The 18678-nt window shown below is 39.0% G+C and overlaps 1 protein-coding gene across 1 annotated transcript in view; it reads left to right on the top strand.

Moving 5' to 3' along the window:
* The window catches only part of LRRK2 (leucine rich repeat kinase 2), a 68866-nt gene extending 50776 nt beyond the window's left edge, over window positions 1-18090 (top strand). Inside the window, exons 38-51 of the mRNA XM_054213252.1 lie at window positions 268-414; window positions 742-842; window positions 1019-1209; window positions 1883-2043; window positions 2850-3020; window positions 4917-5017; window positions 5667-5861; window positions 6867-7060; window positions 7345-7417; window positions 8236-8420; window positions 9805-9957; window positions 10685-10893; window positions 14140-14214; window positions 16108-18090. Of these exons, the coding sequence (XP_054069227.1) occupies window positions 268-414; window positions 742-842; window positions 1019-1209; window positions 1883-2043; window positions 2850-3020; window positions 4917-5017; window positions 5667-5861; window positions 6867-7060; window positions 7345-7417; window positions 8236-8420; window positions 9805-9957; window positions 10685-10893; window positions 14140-14214; window positions 16108-16229 (2078 nt within the window). The 3' untranslated portion in view covers window positions 16230-18090. The remainder of the gene's footprint in view (window positions 1-267; window positions 415-741; window positions 843-1018; window positions 1210-1882; window positions 2044-2849; window positions 3021-4916; window positions 5018-5666; window positions 5862-6866; window positions 7061-7344; window positions 7418-8235; window positions 8421-9804; window positions 9958-10684; window positions 10894-14139; window positions 14215-16107) is intronic.
* The last annotated feature ends 588 nt before the right edge of the window (window positions 18091-18678 follow it).

The following is an 18678-nucleotide window of genomic DNA, read 5'->3' on the forward strand; positions in this document are numbered from 1 at the left end:
CCTTGAAAATACTTAAACATGTAAGATACATTAATTTGAATGGCAAACTTAATTAGCGTTCTGTTCCATATGTGTGTGTATGTATGTTTAGGTCTGTGCGTGCTTATGTATATGTATAAACATAAACACACACACGTATGAATTGAATGTTAGGTACATTGATCATATAGACTCACAGAGATCCATGTACCTTTCAGTGCCTTTTGAATGATGACTATCCTTTTTTTCTTTTTTTTTTTTTTCAAATTTCTCATTTATTTTTCCTAGGTGACCTTTTGGTAAATCCAGATCAACCAAGACATACCATTCCAATAGCTCAGATTGCTCCTGATCTGATACTGGCTGATTTGCCTAGAAATATTATGTTGAACAATGATGAGCTGGAATTTGATGAAGCTCCTGAATTTCTCTTGGGTAAGCATTATTTGTTAGGATTTTTTTACAGAGCTTGTGTAAACAAATATGTTGAAGTCAGTTGTGCAACATACGGAAAAAATTTTAGAGATTTCTGTTCTGTGGAAATGTATTTTTTAAGGTATTCTGAATTTCAGGTTATTGAGTTTTGATTTTCCATTAATTTGTGTGCTAGGACACTGGTTTTTATATGTTTATGTTACTGATCATGAAGCTTAACACAGTAGATGATCCACATGTTAAAATTGGACCCTTTCAGCTATTTTTTTGAGAAATAGTTGATATCCCCTTGTTTTTAATATTCTATTCAATTTTATCTTTGAAAAGGTGATGGTGGGTTTGGATCTGTGTACCGTGCATCCTATGGCGGAGAAGAGGTTGCTGTAAAGATTTTCAATAAACATACTTCCCTCAGGCTCCTAAGACAAGTAAGAAATACTGCTTTTTTTTTTCTGTAGTTCTGCTCTTGGAATACCAACCCTAGTGAAGACATTAAAAAGCTTAAGTAAAGTGCAAGACTTCACTCCAAGACATTTCTGAGTTTTCTTCAGAGCTACAGAGGTTATGCTATTTCCAGTATTTCATCTGATTTTACGATTTACAGGAGCTTGCAGTGCTTTGTCACCTCCATCACCCCAGTTTAGTGTCTCTGCTGGCTGCTGCAATCCGTCCCCGGATGTTGGTGATGGAATTAGCCCTTAAAGGATCTCTCGATCGTTTGCTTCAACAAGACAATGCAAGTTTAACTAGAACACTTCAGCACAGGATAGCTCTACACGTAGCTGATGGCTTAAGGTAAATGTGACTTCTGTGTTGCTGCAAAAGCAGGATACAGCTGCAAGTAGAATATACTGCAAATGAAAAGCTTATCTTTCCTTTTATCTCAAGTAGAGTATTCCCTGGGTCAGACAAATGCTTGTATTTTTATGATTGATTATCTGATACATAACACAAACTTTTGTTACCTGTTTTTTTTCTGCTAACAAGCGTTGCTCATATAAGTAGAGAAATAGAGAAATCGATGGAATTTCGATGTGGCTGTCGATTTCTTATTAAAATGTCAAAGAAATTAGTTTAGTGCATTTTTAAAGTTCAGAAAGTCCATGAATGTGCTCAGGAGCTGTTGAAGTGTGACCGTAAAACCACAAAACCTGCAAAGGAGCTCAGGGACCAGTGAAGCTTAAACTTCTAAGATTCACTTTTCAAACTGCCAGTGACTCTTCAGATACAACTTGGTACTAAAATACTGCAATGTTTATGTGCCAGTAAATAGTATTTCAGAACAATTCTAAAGTCAGTACCCAGTAAGGTGGTGTCATGTTGGTATTGTAATGTTTGACATTTTTTAACACAATATTTAACATTTGAAAGTAAAATTTACTGTTGCGGGAATAATGCATTCAGTGTGTGTGTATGGATGCATCCCTGAATTAGGAATGCTTTCAGTACACACTTTTTTGATTAACAGGTACCTGCATTCAGCAATGATCATCTACCGTGATTTAAAGCCTCACAACGTGTTACTCTTTACCCTGTATCCCAATTCAGCTGTTATTGCAAAAATAGCTGACTATGGCATTGCCCAGTATTGTTGCCGAATGGGAATAAAAACCTCTGAAGGCACACCAGGTATGGAAAAATGCTTTGTTTTACAGTGCATTATGTCAAAAAATAGCTAGAAGTAACTCAAATCTATACTCCAGTCAAAATCATGAAATATAGTCCTAATCCTATTACAAGTTATGATGCCAGATTTATACCTCTTGGCCTTTCTGCCTGTTCATGTTTTAACCCCTTTTAGAAGAATCAAGGAGCATACTCTTTAGAATCAATAAGTTCTCTTTAAAAAGAGAACAAATTAAATTGCAAGCATTAATTATGATTTTTTCTGTCTTGTTTTAGTATGGTTATCGTGATACTGAAATTATACTGCTAAAATTATTTGTTGTTTTAATTTTCATTAAGGCATAGGTAGGTCTTAATTTTTTTTTAAAGGCAATAAATGCCTGCACTGTTCCCTGACTTTAGAGAGAACATATTACTATCTATTTTAAAGCACGGAACAATTTAACAACTTTGAAAATTGTCTTTATGTCTTGGAAACTTTGTCTGAGGGTGTGACTTCAAGTGTTAAATGTTAGGCCTTCAGTGAGGACTGCAGACTTGCCTTTCGTTTTCAATATTCATTGCTAAATGAATTATTTTATGTGTAATGGTGCAGGAGCTCTGTAACTAATGTACTGTCCCCTTCCTTTATACTGATTGCTGATATTTTTGGAGGTTTGCCACATGCAAACTATTGCCAGCCCAGAAATAGTGTGCCATTTTGGTGTACTTCCTGTGACATTTTCATCAATAAGTGTTTGCTCTTAAAAGGATAAAGAAGGCATCAGCTTGGTATGAATCACAACTATTAATAAATGATTTATTTGCAGGATTTCGAGCACCGGAGGTTGCCAGAGGAAATGTTATTTACAATCAGCAAGCTGATGTTTATTCATTTGGCTTGCTGCTTTATGACATTTTAACCGGAGGAGGTAGAATAATGGAAGGCTTGAAGTTTCCAAATGAATTTGATGAATTAGCAATACAAGGAAAGTTGCCAGGTATGCCGTGTTTCTTAAAGTTTTAACATGAAAGTGTGTCATTTGTCCTGCCTCCTCTGAAAATAACACCTCTCAAGTTTTATGTTGTATCTGGCAGTGATCTGAGGAGGAGACTAAATAATAGAAATTTTTAGAAGCTTCTCCTAATTTCACATGGACTGGAAATAGTGAGAAATAGGCATCTATTCAACATCACATTGGTTATAATTTCATTGCAATTTCAAAGCAACTGTCTGGTTCACTTTTTAAAGAAACAGAGGTTTTGTATACTTGGGACTTTATCCAGACCTAGGGAAAAAGGATGTTGCTGAAGGTACCTTCTAATGCCATGTCTGGACTTGACCCTTACATATTACTGTGATATCATGCACTAAGATAAACACAATTTCCCTTGTGTTCTTTGATCATGATACATTACGGTAAAAAATCCATTATAGAGAAGCTACATATCTTAAAATCTTTTTTAAAAAAAACAAAACAAACTCAAAATCATCTTTTTTTTTTTTTATTTTAAAAAAAAAGTGCCACTCCCTTGAAAGAGCAGCCACCCCTAAAGGTTTTAAATAGGGAATTCCCTTTTAACTTGTCAAGAGTGTGAAGTCCCTGCCCAGCTATGTAAAGTTCTTCATATTCAATTTGCATTACAATATGTAGTTGTTGGCTGCTGTAAGGAAGATTAAACAGGTTCTCAGGCTGGACATGGTGTAGTCTTCTTGACAGTGTAACTCAGTATTTGGCAATTTCTGTGTAAAGAGCTGTTGAAGTTTTATCGTACTACAAGCTTAATGCGTGGCATTCTTATTTATTGCCCTGCAATATTGGATATACTCATGAAACATTCTTTAAGACTGAAAAGTCACTCCATCTAGGAAAGGGCAGCAACTGTACCACTTAATCTGGCATGGCTTGTCCATTAGGAGAGACAGAGAGTTCATACATCCTCTACTCATTAAAGAGAATAGTCCAATTCATAGCTCAGACAGTTTAAAACCCCTCCCTAAAGAGGCCGTCCCAAGAACTGAAGACTAAGAATCTCTTGAGTGCAGCTGTCTATCTGGCTGTTTCCTGTATTATAAGCCCTATGAAATAATCAGAAGTATTAGTTTCTGGAGGTAGTACAGTTCCATCTGTGCACATGCTCATCATTTATCTATTTCCACCAAAAAAGGGGCTGACTGAGGTCACAGTAAACAGTGCCTATCGTTTGCTGAACAGGATATGTTCATTTGCAAGTATTTATCATTAATGTTACCTCTGTCTGATGTAGGACTGGAATATCAGCTGTGGATTATGATGAACTAAAAGGAAATGCAATACAGGCGCCGTTATTCATGGGTGATTTGTTCTTAGAGAGGTCAGCGCCTGTAGTCGTAAGATACATATTCAAAGCACTGAGTGGAAATTTAAACTTCCCATATCTCATAAATGCTATATAGAGTTGTTTGTCTAAATTGCTATACATTTTATTGCAAGTTCATCTGTATTCCATATACTTCTGGCGAAACACAGAAGAGTTAAACGTGGAGAAAAATGTTCACAGGAATTGAAAAAACTGCAGACTGAAATGACGTGCCCTTTAATGGTCAGCATTAGTCAAAACACAACTCACACATATTTGTGATTCAGTCCCAGGTATAGGAACATTAAAAAAAAGTTAAGGCAAACCCCATTTGCTTTAACTGCTTTTAATGACAAGGGTTCTAGCTCTAGCATTTCGTGCTGTAGCATTTAATGGCAGATGAGCGATTCCAAGCTGTTCATGCTGACATTTTACCTAACAGTATGGTATTTCTTAGAGCAACTCTGTAAGAAATTAGATGAATTCTTAAAATAAGAAGAAAGTTATTCAGAACTCCCATTTCTGAACTAAAGAAGTTATCTAATTTTACATTTTAGATCCTGTCAAAGAATATGGGTGTGCCCCCTGGCCTAAAGTTGAAAATTTAATTAAAAAGTGTTTGAAGGAAAACCCTCAGGAACGGCCAACATCTTCCCAGGTATTACTTAGTGTATTTATTTGTATTTTTGAGATAGATGAAGCTGTTGTGCTTTCTGAAAAGGAATGGAACGTTTTAGTTAGTAAGAGGCACAGGTTTCTTCTTTTCTGGAACTGAAACAGCCATGCAATATTGCCTGCTCTTGCCATCCAGGATAAACTGTTCCATTCAAATCTACCAGCCATTTATTCTAGCCTGCTGTTTTTCCCTGTTTTGCTGTATAGTTATTGTAAAGAAACAGGATTTGGATTACTTCATGGTCTTTACCAGAGCTATGCAAAAAGGACTTTGCTATTTAGTACCAAAGTGGTTAGCCTACACTGTTCCATGCATGTGAGAGGAGGAACAGCACTGTGGATCCGAAACCTACTGGCTGTTACCACACATCGTGTTGCCCTTTGAAATGGGTGAAGTTTTCAAACATGCCCTAACCCCATTGACTTCCTGAAATTTTAACAGAGAAATGAGTGTCAATGTAAAGCTGCTCAGTGCACAAAGATTGCTCATTAATAGTGGTAATACAAATGAGCAGACCTGCTGAGATACTGTGTCCATATTCCATAAAACATTGTTATCCGTTGCTTGTTATGTATTTCTCACTGTACAAGCCATTGTTATTACCATCTGCATGCTGTGGCTTTCTTTGTAGGTTTATGAGATCTTGAATTCAGCAGAGCTTATCTGTTTGATGAGGTATGTTTCAATACCCAGCACGTCCACAGCAGAGTGCATGGTAGCTGCCAATCAAAGCTGCAAGAAGGCAGGAGTCTGGATAGGCAATGGGAATACAGAAAAAGCACAGCTTTCATTTGTTAACCTAAATACAGATGGACACACTTGTGAGGTATGTGGGAAAGTTGCCATTTAAGCTAATTTTTTGGCACCCAGATGTATTTCAGACAAAGTAATTGCATTTTAACAGCAGGATACTACTTTTGGAGAGCTAAGCTTTGAGAGAACAAAGATTTCTCATAAGTGAGTCATCATTGTACCCATGAAATGAAGCAGAAACGGCAGTCGCTTTTTCCTCTCTTCCTGCCATCCAGCCTGAACTTTCTCATAGTACAGTCTCTCCACTACTAGGTTCCTTTCTTCCACTCAGATGGAAGTGATTTCTAGCACGGAGGCTAGAACAAGGAGTAATAATTATACAGCCCTTTGTATCTCTACATCCCATAACAATCCAGCTAGTCTCTTAATGATTCCTGTCTTCCCATGGATGCTACCTCATTGTGTCACTTTGGGTGATACCCTCCATCTCTTTTCATTTGTTTTTTGTACCATTTGCCTGTGCCATCAGAAAAGGGAAAATGTTTTACCCAGGCTTGATGTGCTGTGATGAACATGTATGCCAGAACTGAGTGTGAGTCATCATCAAAGTTGTTTAACTGCCATCTGTTGACCATGATACACTTGAATTGGCAGCTTTGGTATAAATGATATGGCTTCTTTTTCTAAAACTAAAATGAGAAAAAGAAGTATTAGACCAGTAATTTTATTGTTAGCAATTATACTGAACTTATATTGCAGTGTGGTTCCATTTGCTTAGTTCTCTGATGGCTTTGAGACCTTCATTAGAACAGAGAGAGACAATATTTTTTTCAGCATTCAGCATAGAGATTTTCCTGTGTACTGCTTCAGGGGTCCTTCCCAGTGCTTTGGAGATAGATGGCACAGTTGAAGATGTATTCTGCTAAAAGAGAATTAGATTTCTTAATGGGGAGGTTAGGTCTTGGGTTTGTCCAGGGTCCAAGCAGATTTTTATTTTATTTTTCTTACCATCAATTTACTAGCATTTACTGTTACTGAAATCATAAACAGGTTGTTTTTCTCTTTTTTTCTGACTCAGGATATTGCGGATAGTAAAATTTTAAGTTTGACCTTAGTGACCCTTCCTACTGAGAAAGAAAACTGGATTGTAGCAGGAACCCAGTCTGGTTCTCTGTGGGCAGTTAACACAGAAGAAGAAACAAGAAGGCACCGTCTGCAGAAAATGTCAGATTCCATCACTTGTTTGTACTGTAATTCTCTTTCAAAGCAAAGGTATAAATGAATCAAATATTTTGGGTTACATTTTGAAAATATGACTAAACAGAGATGTTCAGAAAATGACATCTGTACACTCATGCAGTTTTGTTCAGATATCTGCTTATTTCGCTTACATTTTCACTTTAATTTTGCACCCAGTGTAACTACATTCCTGACCACAGGTAGTTGTATTAGCTTTTAGGTTTCAATGAAACTCTTGAAATACCAGAGGCTACTTATTTAATTTTTTCTTACCTGATTAAGGCATTTCTAGAATTCATTATTTTATTTTATTTCAGCAAACAGAAGAATTTCTTCTTGGTAGGCACAGCTGATGGCAGACTGGCAGTTTTTGAAGACAGAGCAGTAAAGGTAGACTTGTTCTTTGCTGTCTGTTCTACAAAATGATATCAGCTATATGTAAAGTAACTACCAACAGTAGCTTAATTTCATGCAGCTTATTTTTTAATTGCTTCTCTGAAACTAAAAATAAATTTCTACTGCAGTCTTAGAGGAACTGTACATGTTTTACAATATCTGTTTTAACCAATAGAGTTAAGACGGGAAAATTATTTCTCATTATAGGACTTTGAAAGGCCTGGCAAACTGACTAGCGAGTGACATTAATGGCTGTTATAAAGAATATTCTAACAGTATTCATCTCTTTTATTTATTGCTGTTATAGCTCCTTTTTCTTTTTGTTCACGCTGAATTTTCTTAGGAAAAAAGAAAAAAAAAAGACAATATTGTTTGGATTTTCTGTAGGTCGGAGTTCTGCTCACAGAACAGATAAAGAAATGCTGGGAGCTGCTTATACCAGCTGGTTCCTGAGGGTTATGCAGGGTTCCTGAGGGTTCCTGACCGTATGCAGCCTAGAGCAGTTATGGAGTTGCAATGTATTGCAGAACTCGAATGTGGTCCAGTGTGGGATGTCTCCACGGTGACTTTCCCTCCGGTTCTTGAACTGTGCCAGGGGTTGCAGAAAGTATCAGTCCCAGCTCTGTCCTGCTTCTGCTCACACAGGCAGTTTCTGTGAGACACCAGTTTCTAACATGGTGGAAAGGTACCATAATGGTTCAGAAAATCTGGCTGTGTAAATTGAATTCAGCAGACTGTGGGGCCTTGTTTTAACAGTTTCTGAGTGTCTGTGTACTCCTTATTTCTCATGGAGAGTATACTTTTTCTTGCAGTGTAAGGGTGCAACACCTTTGAAGATACTAACTATAGGAGATGTTAGCACACCGCTGATGTGCTTAAATGAATCCTCATACTTATCTGAAAAGAATATAATCTGGGGAGGCTGTGGAACAAAGATCATTGCCTTAACTAGTGATTTTTCTGTTCAAAAGCTCATTGAAACAAAGACAAGTCAACTGTAAGTTCTTTTTATAAGTGATGTTAATTGGCTCTTTCGTTGTTTTCATTAAAGATTTCTGGCAGTACTTTGATGTAACGTCTTGTTCTAGAGCTCATTCTTTGAGTTCTCTTGTTTCCGTTCTTTTCCTTCCCCAATACAGATGGAATACAGTGTGCATTAAAATAAGATCAGTGAGTAGTATTTAAAGTATGTATTGCTGCTTTTAAACAAGGAATATGCATTTTTACTATATAAAGGATTTATGAAGTCAGTATCTCTTCAGAAAATGTATAAATGCAACTGATCATTTTTTCTCCCCCAGTTGCATTTGTCCAGGCCCTGGTTACTTTATTTAGAATTATTCACGCATACTTTGCATAGCGTTTGTCCTTAAATGTTTGTCAGTATGATATGTGTGCGTATCTTTGCCCTTTATAGTTCAGTCATGTATGATTGCTGACTTCTCATTATTTAGAAATTGAAGACTGCAGGTTTTGGTGTGTTTGAGCAAATCCTGCTCTGAAGTTAAGGGGAGTTTTCCCTGAGCAGGGAAAACAGTGTTTGATTTTATGCTAGTAGAGATCATTATTTTGGGAAATTACTTTTCTTTAGAAAATAATGTGTCAATATAAAGCGAGAAACCAAAATGTCAGTAAAATGCAGTTCAATGGCAAGATGCAAAATATGTCACAGGAGTAATCTGAGCTTTGTGGAGGCAAAACTGTATATAGTTTTGAAAATAAAGTTGTCAAAAACAAGTAACGTTAGGGAAAGTAGCGGTGTTACCGAGTGTCTGCTATCAGGCACGGGTGATTTTGAGCTGTTCTTTGAGATGAATTGAAGAGTCAGTGAAATAAGCTAATGCTGTTCAATTGATACATGCAGGCACAGAGCTGGCATGAGAGACAAATTCGTATATAGAGGAAAATAGCCAAAAAGGCTGTCAGCTGAAGTAAAACAAGAGCAGAGCGGGGTGAACTAAATCTCACTGCTGCTTTTTAGGCTTACTTATCTTTGTGTTGAGTGACCCTTTATGGCCTGTGGGCCCTGTAAGAACTATTGAGTGTCTCCAAACATTGAAAGAGTGGCAGGAGAAAGGTGGAGTTTGCCCTGCTGTGATGTGAGCATATGTGATTTGAGCAGACAAATGGGGAAGACTTATTAATAGGTTTTGGGCATTAATGTGCCTTTGGGGATATCATCAGCATAACTCCATTACAGTGAGAATTTATGTCGAACTGTAGGAAGATTATAGCAAACCCTTTCAGTTGCATCCTAGCACAGTTTGGTTTTAAGGCTGAATGATTCTGTAAGAGTTAGAGGGAAGCTAATCCCACTCAATAGTCAAGTTTTTCTACTAGATTTTTTCTGTGTATCTAACTGGAGTTCTTTTCTCATCTAGGTTCTGTCATAATGCTTACAGCGATGCAAATATTATTTCAATAGCAATAGACAAATCCATCTACTTGGCAAAGAAAAACAGCCATTTTGTGGAAATCTGGGACAAGAAGACAGAAAAACTTTCAGAACTAATTGACTGTGCACATTTTCTTAAGTAAGTATTTCCGATTGATGGCCATAGAAAGCTGAATGTCAGATTGCCTTCTCTAGCATAGTACCTTTACCTGCTGGAGGTAAGGGATTTGCCCCATTCTTTGGGCAAATGTGGAATTCCTTTCCTCTCTTTTGGCCTGGAACTTCAGAATATCCCATACAGAATCTCAGTTTTTTAAGACCCTTAATATATTTCACAATTTGTCTATGACGTTGAGAAGATTCATTTAACAATGCTCGAGAAAGAAGGAAGTTTTTGCTGTCCTTCAGGTACTAGTGCTTTTGCACCCAGTTACTTCCTGCATCCCCTGAATGTCTTCTCTCTCCAATGCACAGATTCAGTAGGAGACAGAATTTTAATAGCAGTGACTGTGATTTTCATTTGCATTTAAATTGTTGCTCTCCCTTAATGTGCCACGTCCATTTCATTTTCATGGCGAGGTGAGGAGCAGCTCTATGTGTGCTCCTCCCACTTTGCAGTGACATTATTGCCCTGCAGACTAGGAGAGACCAGAGAAGTATACCTGCCTTTAAAGGTCTTTTGAAGCAGACCAGCTGGGTCTTAGAAGTCCAGGAGCTTTCATCCCAGTTTGTTTCAAGTCAGTCAGCTGATTAGCATGAGATTTTTGCAGCTTCTCGTTTAAAAGGCTGGTATTGAGAGAGTCAATTTAGCAGTTGTGGAGTAGTGTGCTGCCAGATTTTAATACAAATTTTCTCCGTGCTTATAGGGACAAAGTGGAAAAACTAAATAAGGAATCAAAACATAAACTGGCTTATTCTGGAAGAGTGAAGACAATTTGCCTGCAGAAAAATACTGCACTGTGGATAGGGACAGGAGGAGGACATATCTTGCTGCTTGATTTATCAACACGTCGTCCTGTACGAGTTATAGACAACTTCTGTGATTCTGTCAGAGTCATGATCACAGCTCAGCTAGGTGAGTACAACCATCACATGATGAGTATTTTGAAACCAGTGCCAAGTTTAGGGTTGCTGTCTGCTGTTTGACGTGGTGTTCCAGGAACAGATTAGCATTTTCTGTGGTTTGTTCATTCATTCTATTCCACTGCTGTCATCTTCAGTCAATGTCAGACGCTCCGGTGTTAGCTGAATACCAGCGGGCTGTCATACCTGTGCCCACATCAAGCAGCTCTCCCCCAGCTTGTCACTGAGCAGCACATGAACACCCCCTGCCGTGCCATGCTTCAGCACAGCTCTCACCATCTTCTGTCCGATAGTCTTCATCTTCATCTGTGTCTGCCTGTCTTCTTTCTCCAGCTTAAGTTAAGCTTCTGGCTTCTCTCTCTGTGGAGCTTGTTAGGTTTTAATAATTTTCCCTTAATTGCTTATTGCCTAGTTTTCTTCTCCCATCCTTATTCAGGAATGGTTCTTTTAGATTTGAGTCACAGGCAGATCACAGCAAAGCTGGGAAAGTGCGGCACACTTGGACTCAGGGTGCAGACTTGAATGTACGTGCTGTTCCGGTCCCCAGGGCCAGTTGCTTTGAACTGCTGTGGGACAACAGTAGTTGTGGGTTTTCAGTGGTAATTACAAACAGCCAGAGGTCCGTAGTTGAGTATGGGGCGCTTCTTGGCTGATGTAACTTCCTTCACCTGTGCACTTTCCTGCATCTCTCCCAAAAGTAGTAAAGGCCATACCAACTCAAGAGTTCATGGTACTGCAGTGGTGGGTATGCTTAAAATACATGTTACTTCAAGAAGTACTCTGTGGCACAACATGTGGATTCCCATTGCCTTCCTCTGTGCTTTGAAAAAAACTCTGGAGTTCCCTTGTCAGTGTGATTGAAAGTGTGTTTGCTGTCAAAAAAAGACTGAAGCTGTTGTTGTGGACTCAGAAGCACGCTGCAATCCTGCTAACAAACTTCATAGCTGCAGGCTGTGGATGTTTTCTCGTTACCATCATGAACTTAATGTGGGGACTGTTTTTTCCTTTCTGGCACCAGAAGTATCCATAGACCACAGTTAGCTCATCGTGCTGACAATGCTGTATGAATCAAAAGAACCTCCATCTTCCTCTGACTTGCCTTTCCCTGAGACAGCAAGTTTGTAGAGTCTGTTTGGTCCTCAGCTTTTAAGAGTGTCAGCTGTAGAGTCCAGATTCACTAGCACAGTATTTTCAGTCCTTGTAGTCCTGATAGATGAAATATTAGTAATATAAAGGGACATTTTATTTTTAGCATTTTGTAAAGAACAGTTACTATGAAAACAAAATTTCAGCCTCACTTATTACTGTAATTGATAGAGAAAGTATACTGTATAGAATAATACAGTGTGATTTAAAAAGCCTGGAGTCTCATAGTCTTTGTTTCTAGTCACCTTAACATTTTAAATCAAAATTTTACGTGTAGAAAAGTTAATATTTCAGGAGAAAGAGTTTAGCTGCTTTTGCACAAATCTCAAGAATGGCAAGTAAGACTGACACATGCAGTTTGATGTGTACTTTCTTCTTTTGATCATTTTTCCCAGCAATTATTTATAAGCGCTGGGTTTTTTCCTAAATTCAAAGACTTTGTTTTTACTGGGGATTTTACAGAATCAGTGAAAAAGCCACTGAGGCTGCTGAGCAATTCTTTGGTAGTAACACATTGCTTGCGTGAAATGAGAGAAGATAGAGGGAAATATTTTTGTATTAAATAGTTTAATTTAAGATTAAAATATATAATGTCAGTCAGATGTAAATATTTCATGGAAAAGCGATTGCCAGACTTTGAGACATCAATTTTATCTGTAGCTGATCTATGAATACGGAAATATAATGTCTTTTTCTAATTCTGTCACCTAACACATTGACGTATAATAGACAGGAGACTTATCGTAGAGAATGATTTATATGTAATATCTGTAGTTCATTTTGCAAGTGAAAATTTAGACTTCTGTATAGTAAGAAAGGACCCTAGTCTGAATAAGAAACATGATTTACGTTCCAGTCACATTTGTAAGGAATACGTATAGGACTGGTTGCAGAAAAAAATTGAAGTGATGAAAAATCTGAGCATGGAAGATGTGTGTGGTTCCCACCAGCCCTCATCTGCCATCAGCAGATTTGCATCAGCATCAAAGGAGAATACACTGCAGATTTCCACAGGGCAGGAACAATCTCTCTCTCCCTTGCAGAGGTCCCGGGGGAACCCCTAGAAACGTTTGATTATTCAGGAGGAATGTATCATGGGGGACACGCTGCAGCGTGGTCACACAAAACTTCCAAGACTGTGGCTTTCACAGTAAGCCATACTCAGTCTATTTATACTCCAGAAACCGAGCCCCTCCTCATCTTTTCCCTGGGGGAGTGTGTAAGACTTCCTGTGTGGGGAGGTGTGGGGCACAGCTGGGCTGTCTGCGCATGGAGGGCTAGTTCCTTCCCTGGCCCAATCTGTGACTCAGGAAGCGAGGTCCTGTGTTCCTCTGCTAGCGTACGGCCAAGGGTCACTGCCCTCCTTGTGCTGCCAGGGGGACAGGGGGCTGCTGTGGCAGGAGAACATGTAACAGCTTCCATCTTGTCTTGCAAGACGTTCATACACATGTTCTTGTTGGGAATGAGTGGGAAGTTGATATTGAAACACTGGCACATTGAACTCATCCTTCTGTGGTCCAACCACTCCTATCTTCCTAGTCTTCTTTTTTTTTTTTTTGCATTATTCAGTAGGCACCTTCCTACGATCCATTGCCTATTTCTACTTCCCTACTAACTGTCCTTTCCTACATGCCATCATTAGTTCAGAACACTTTTAATTAGTTTGTATCAATCATATGTGGTTATTTTGGTTTTTCCATAACCAAACTGATCACCACCACTTTCTGTTTCTGCCATGCGCTGGGGACCCCATTTGCAGCCCATCCCTTCGCTGTGATACCTGTTTCCTGTGACTCTGCTGCCTCTGCTTGTGCTGTATAACGGGGAGCTTTGCTCTTAGGCTCGTTCAACAGGCCGGTTGGCGCGGTGCTCCTGCCTTTGAACCCTGAGAAACCCCTACATTAAACAGAGACATGAATTATATTGTTTTCACGTCTGGGTTTTTCATGGTTAGTGATTCTGAATAAAGGGTCCAGTTGACTGAACTCTGCTTTCTGTCTTCTTAGTGGCATGAGGTTATCTACTCTCTCTGTCCTTAAATTACAAAGTTCCCATTAAAATTAAAATTTGATAATGTATTTCTTTGAAAAAGGGAGTCTCAAGAATGCGGTCCTGGTTTTGGGATATTGCTATAAAAGTGACACCGAAGACAACAAATATCACAAAGGTACCTGAACTGTATTTTATTAATTTGTATTATTAGTGGAGTAGACACTGTTATGTTTGACTACCCACTAAGAGTGAACAGTTGACGATCATTATTTGATAGAATTTTTGGAACGTCATTATTAGTTTTTGTTGTCTTTTGCATTTCTGGGCTCCATACCAACTAACAGTAACTTCCAAAAACGGATTAGAGGAAGCCACTATTTGAAGTATATAATATAATTTGCTGGAAAACTGTATTTGGGGAATAAATAAATGTCATTGTCTAATTGGAGAATGTATCAAATGGATTTCCAGAGGGGTCTGTGCTAGGCCGGGAATCCTCAGTGTTTCCCTGAATGATGTGGATGAAGGAATAGTGAATGTGCTTTTCAGATTTGCAGACAATTCTCAGCTAAGACAAAGCCACAAGCACACTGGAGGGCAGGATTAGAATTCAAAATGACCTTGACAAATACAACAAATGGTCTGGAAGGAAACAGGATACAATTCAGTGAGGACAAATGCAAGACTTTTTACTTAATTAGGAGTGATCCGTTGTACCAAGGTGAGGAAATGATCAGCTTAAGCAGCAGTGCTGCAGAAAAAGGGTTATAATTGATCGGAGGCTGAACACGAGTCAGCCGTGTCACGTTGGTGCAGAAGAGGCAAACACCGTTCTCACACCGATCAAAAAGTGGCATCTCTGAGACATGAGCTAGTTCTTACGCTCGGCTGAGTGCTGATACGGCCTCTGCTGGAGCAGCGTATCCATTTGGGACATTGATGAATGATCGGGACTGTTAGGAATAGTCCAGAGGAGAAAAATGCAACCTGGGAGGAAATGCTACAGGAATTTAAGTTGGTTAATATAAATAAAGCTTAGAGAGGATATGATAATAGGCTTCAAATATGGAAATAAAGAGGAAGGGAATAAAGACTTTCTACATATTTCCTATGGACAGGATAAGGACTAACCAGTTTCTCTTGCAGCAAGGGAGATTTAGGTTAGACATCAGGAAAAGCTTCCTGACAATTAGGATAGTGAAGTGCTGGAATAGCAGGATAGAAAATCTCTGTCTTTGGTTTTTTCTAAGAACAGTTACCGCTGATGCTCTGATCGATGCCCTTCACCTTTGTCTTATCCCAGTTTCAGTGACTCCTAAAAATGTGGCAATGGCAGTATAAAGTTGAGGGTGGCAAGAGTAGATGAGATGACTGTTTGGAGTAAAGTAAGAATCAAACTTATAGTAGTGGGTTTTATAATCTGATATTCCCTGATTATTACCATAAGAACAACTATTTTAGCCTTTGTATTGTATTTAAGAGTGCCATTAACTATACAGAGAGGAATCAGAGACTCCCAGAAACCCTGGGGCCTTAGGTTGTGAGCCCTTATTCGTGCAAGTGTTCTCCATTACCCTTATTCCCCTAAAAGCAATGCAAGTTCTCCATCAATAGAGAGTTCTTTGGATGAAGGGAGATTGAAGAAGTGACCTTTTTCCAGTATGTTCACTGCCTGATGAAATCAGTTGTCATTTTTAGTTTACAGTGAATGGGGTTCGGGTCTTGTAAGCGTTTAGGGTGTATCTGCCCGGGAAAACACAGGTAAAATTTTGTGCAGAAACCTCAGCACTATCTGTAGCTCAGGTCAGTACCTTTGGCCCACAGGCACCAGAAAAGGTTTTTCAAGTGCTTTTAAGTGGTATACTCTAAGTTTAGGAACTGGAATCCAAATCATTGTGCAAGTACTTGCAAGTACTTGTCTTACAGGTCCTACGCATCATGCTTCATTGCGGCAACTTATGAGTAATTAAAAAATAAGCAGATAAGTAAAACCAATTCTAATTATGCAGTAATTCTTCTCTGTTGCAGTTTTGCAGTTTTCAATTTTTTAAATTTTTTTTTTTTCCAGAATTACAATCCTGCGTGTCAGTGTGGGACATCAACCTGCCCCATGAAGTGCAAAACCTGAAGAAACACATAGAAATGAGACAGGAATTAGCAGAAAAAATGAAGAGTTTTTCTTTGGACTGAAAAGTCGCCCTGCAAGTGCCATTCTCTCTTTAGTCTTCCGTCCTAGCTTACTGTGCAATATTTATAGCTTCTTGTTGCTGGGGGTTTTAATCGAAAAGCAGGAATAAAACTGCCACGAGAAGTGCAGTTGGTATCCATAGGATAACAAGAAATAAGTTATTTGTAATATCTGAAAGGACAGAAAACTATTGAGAATTTCTGAATCTGAAGCATTACTGTGCATCTGTTTACTCGGGAAGTTCTTCTCTCAGCAGCTATGGCTCAACTTCAGTATAACATCGTTCATCCGGGTTTTGATCCCGGTTAAATTGGGACTGAGCCGGGATGGCTCTTATTTACTTCATTATCTCTACTGAGCTGACGCTGTAATAAGCAGCAAAGTTTAAGCCTCTGTGTGTTTATTGCAGTTTGCATGTATGAGTTTGCTCTGATGATTCATGTTTTAGTAACAAGTCAGAGCTCATGACCCCGAGTATATGAAAGAAGACGTTGTATCTTCTATAATAACAGTGTTTAAAGGAACATATAATGACTACATTACTCCTTGGAAACAACAAGCAGAATAGTCTTTATTTCTCCCATGAATTCTTGACATTTTTTCATTATAATCAGAAAAAAAAAAAGTTGTGCTACAATAATAAAATAGCTCCGAATTCAAAATTGAAATACACCGACAGACTTCTGCAAGTTGATGTCCTCTTGCAGTACTGCAGTCTGCCTTGTCCTAGGAGGTGTAGTCACATCCTTAGCAACATTCGGATGGGGCTTTGAGCAACCTGGTCTAGTGGGAGGCGTCCCTGCCCGGGGCAGGGAGTTGGAACTAGATGATCTTTAAGGTCCTTCCAACCCGAAGCATTCTGTGGTTCTGTTATTACCATTCCCGTGTGTCTGTTGCACAGCTCACTTGGAAAAGCCAAGAGAAAGCACAGGCTGAAAGCTCTGCTCTAAATGCTGCTACAACTCGTACCACAAAGGAAGCAGCGCGCTGCTGTAGCCAGACCACTGGTTCTTCATCCAACTTGCTGGTTTGCTTATCTCAATCTAAAAAAAAACACCAAAGGGAACTTTCGTTTTGATATTTATAATGTGCGGAGTTTCCACTTATTCTGGTTTTACTTTATAGTGTTATTTTAGGGGTAAGCAGGGGAACCTTGAGGAGTGTAAGAATTGGCTACCTCTTGCATCTAACTACAAGAATTGGTTGCCACACATCTTCATTCCAGAGATGGCTCTTACTGCTCTCTGGCTATGAGTCCGAGCTGCTGCTTCCAGCCTGCGCTGACCTGCTCTAAGTGCCTGCCTTATTTCTGTCCATCAAAAGACAGATGTCGTTTCCTTTTTTTGATACCAAAAAGAATCTATAGGATGCTCCTGAAATCTCAAGGAGTGGAGTATCCAGAGCCATTCCTGAGTTTATTTCTATAGAGTTGAACAAGGTAGAGCAACCAAAAAGTTCTCAGTTCCATTCTTACAGTTTTGGAGAAATTACATACTTGGACAACAGCATTTATTGTGTCCAACTGTGTCATTGTGCTATTTTCTGCCATTTGTTGAGTGCGTACTCAGGATTCCTTTCAGATAGGCACCCCAGTTTTTATGTATTCTTGTATTCTGCATACTGAGAGTAGTTTGCTATTTATATGGGATTTTATAACTCAAAAATATATATTATCTATAGTGAATACTTTTTTAAAAAATAAAATATATGTATTGTGATTATGTTTATTTATAAGTAATGTTGAGATGTATGCCTTAAACCTTTTTATTAAAACTGTGCTTTGTTAATAACATAGTCCCCTTTCTGATTGCTGAATTTCCAAGGAGGAGCAGTTTTTGTGGAGCTTAATCCCTCACCTCAGGGTGACGCAAGGTCCCGGTTCTGTGGGTTGTGTTGACACAGCTGTGTTCCCACTCCTTCCATGTCTCTCGGTGCACGTCTTGAGCCCTTTTCCTTTCCCCAGTTTGTCGTCTACTTGGTGCTCCTTGCAAGTGCTCCTCGCAGCCTTTCCCAGAGGTGGCAGGTGACCTTTACCCAGTGCTGTCCTTGTGGTCATTGGTCACCTCTGCCAGGATTCTCCGGAAAAGGACGATCCATAGACTGACTCCGGCCAACATGGTGGGTATTACAGGGAGAGCAAAGAACAAAAAACCAATAGCAACCAAACGAAAGACAGGAGATTATTACAAACCTGACTAAATTGGCCACTGTTGAATTATCAGTGGTGAGAGGGTGCAATTCTGTAACAGCAGTAACTCACTGTGACTATTTCGGAACGCAGCCCTCGTTCATATGGAGCACAGTGATCCAGCTGCATCCTCCCCAGATACTTTTTTTTGTACTGCAAGAAGAGAGTTGAAGACCACGCGTTGGTGCTTCTTGTTATTCTTTGCCGTTTGATACAGCCTGGAGTTGTATCTCCGGCCATTCTGAGCCCTGTTCAGCTCATGC

This window comes from Rissa tridactyla, chromosome 1 (assembly GCF_028500815.1).
Source record: "Rissa tridactyla isolate bRisTri1 chromosome 1, bRisTri1.patW.cur.20221130, whole genome shotgun sequence".
NCBI classification, from domain to species: Eukaryota; Metazoa; Chordata; class Aves; order Charadriiformes; family Laridae; genus Rissa; species Rissa tridactyla.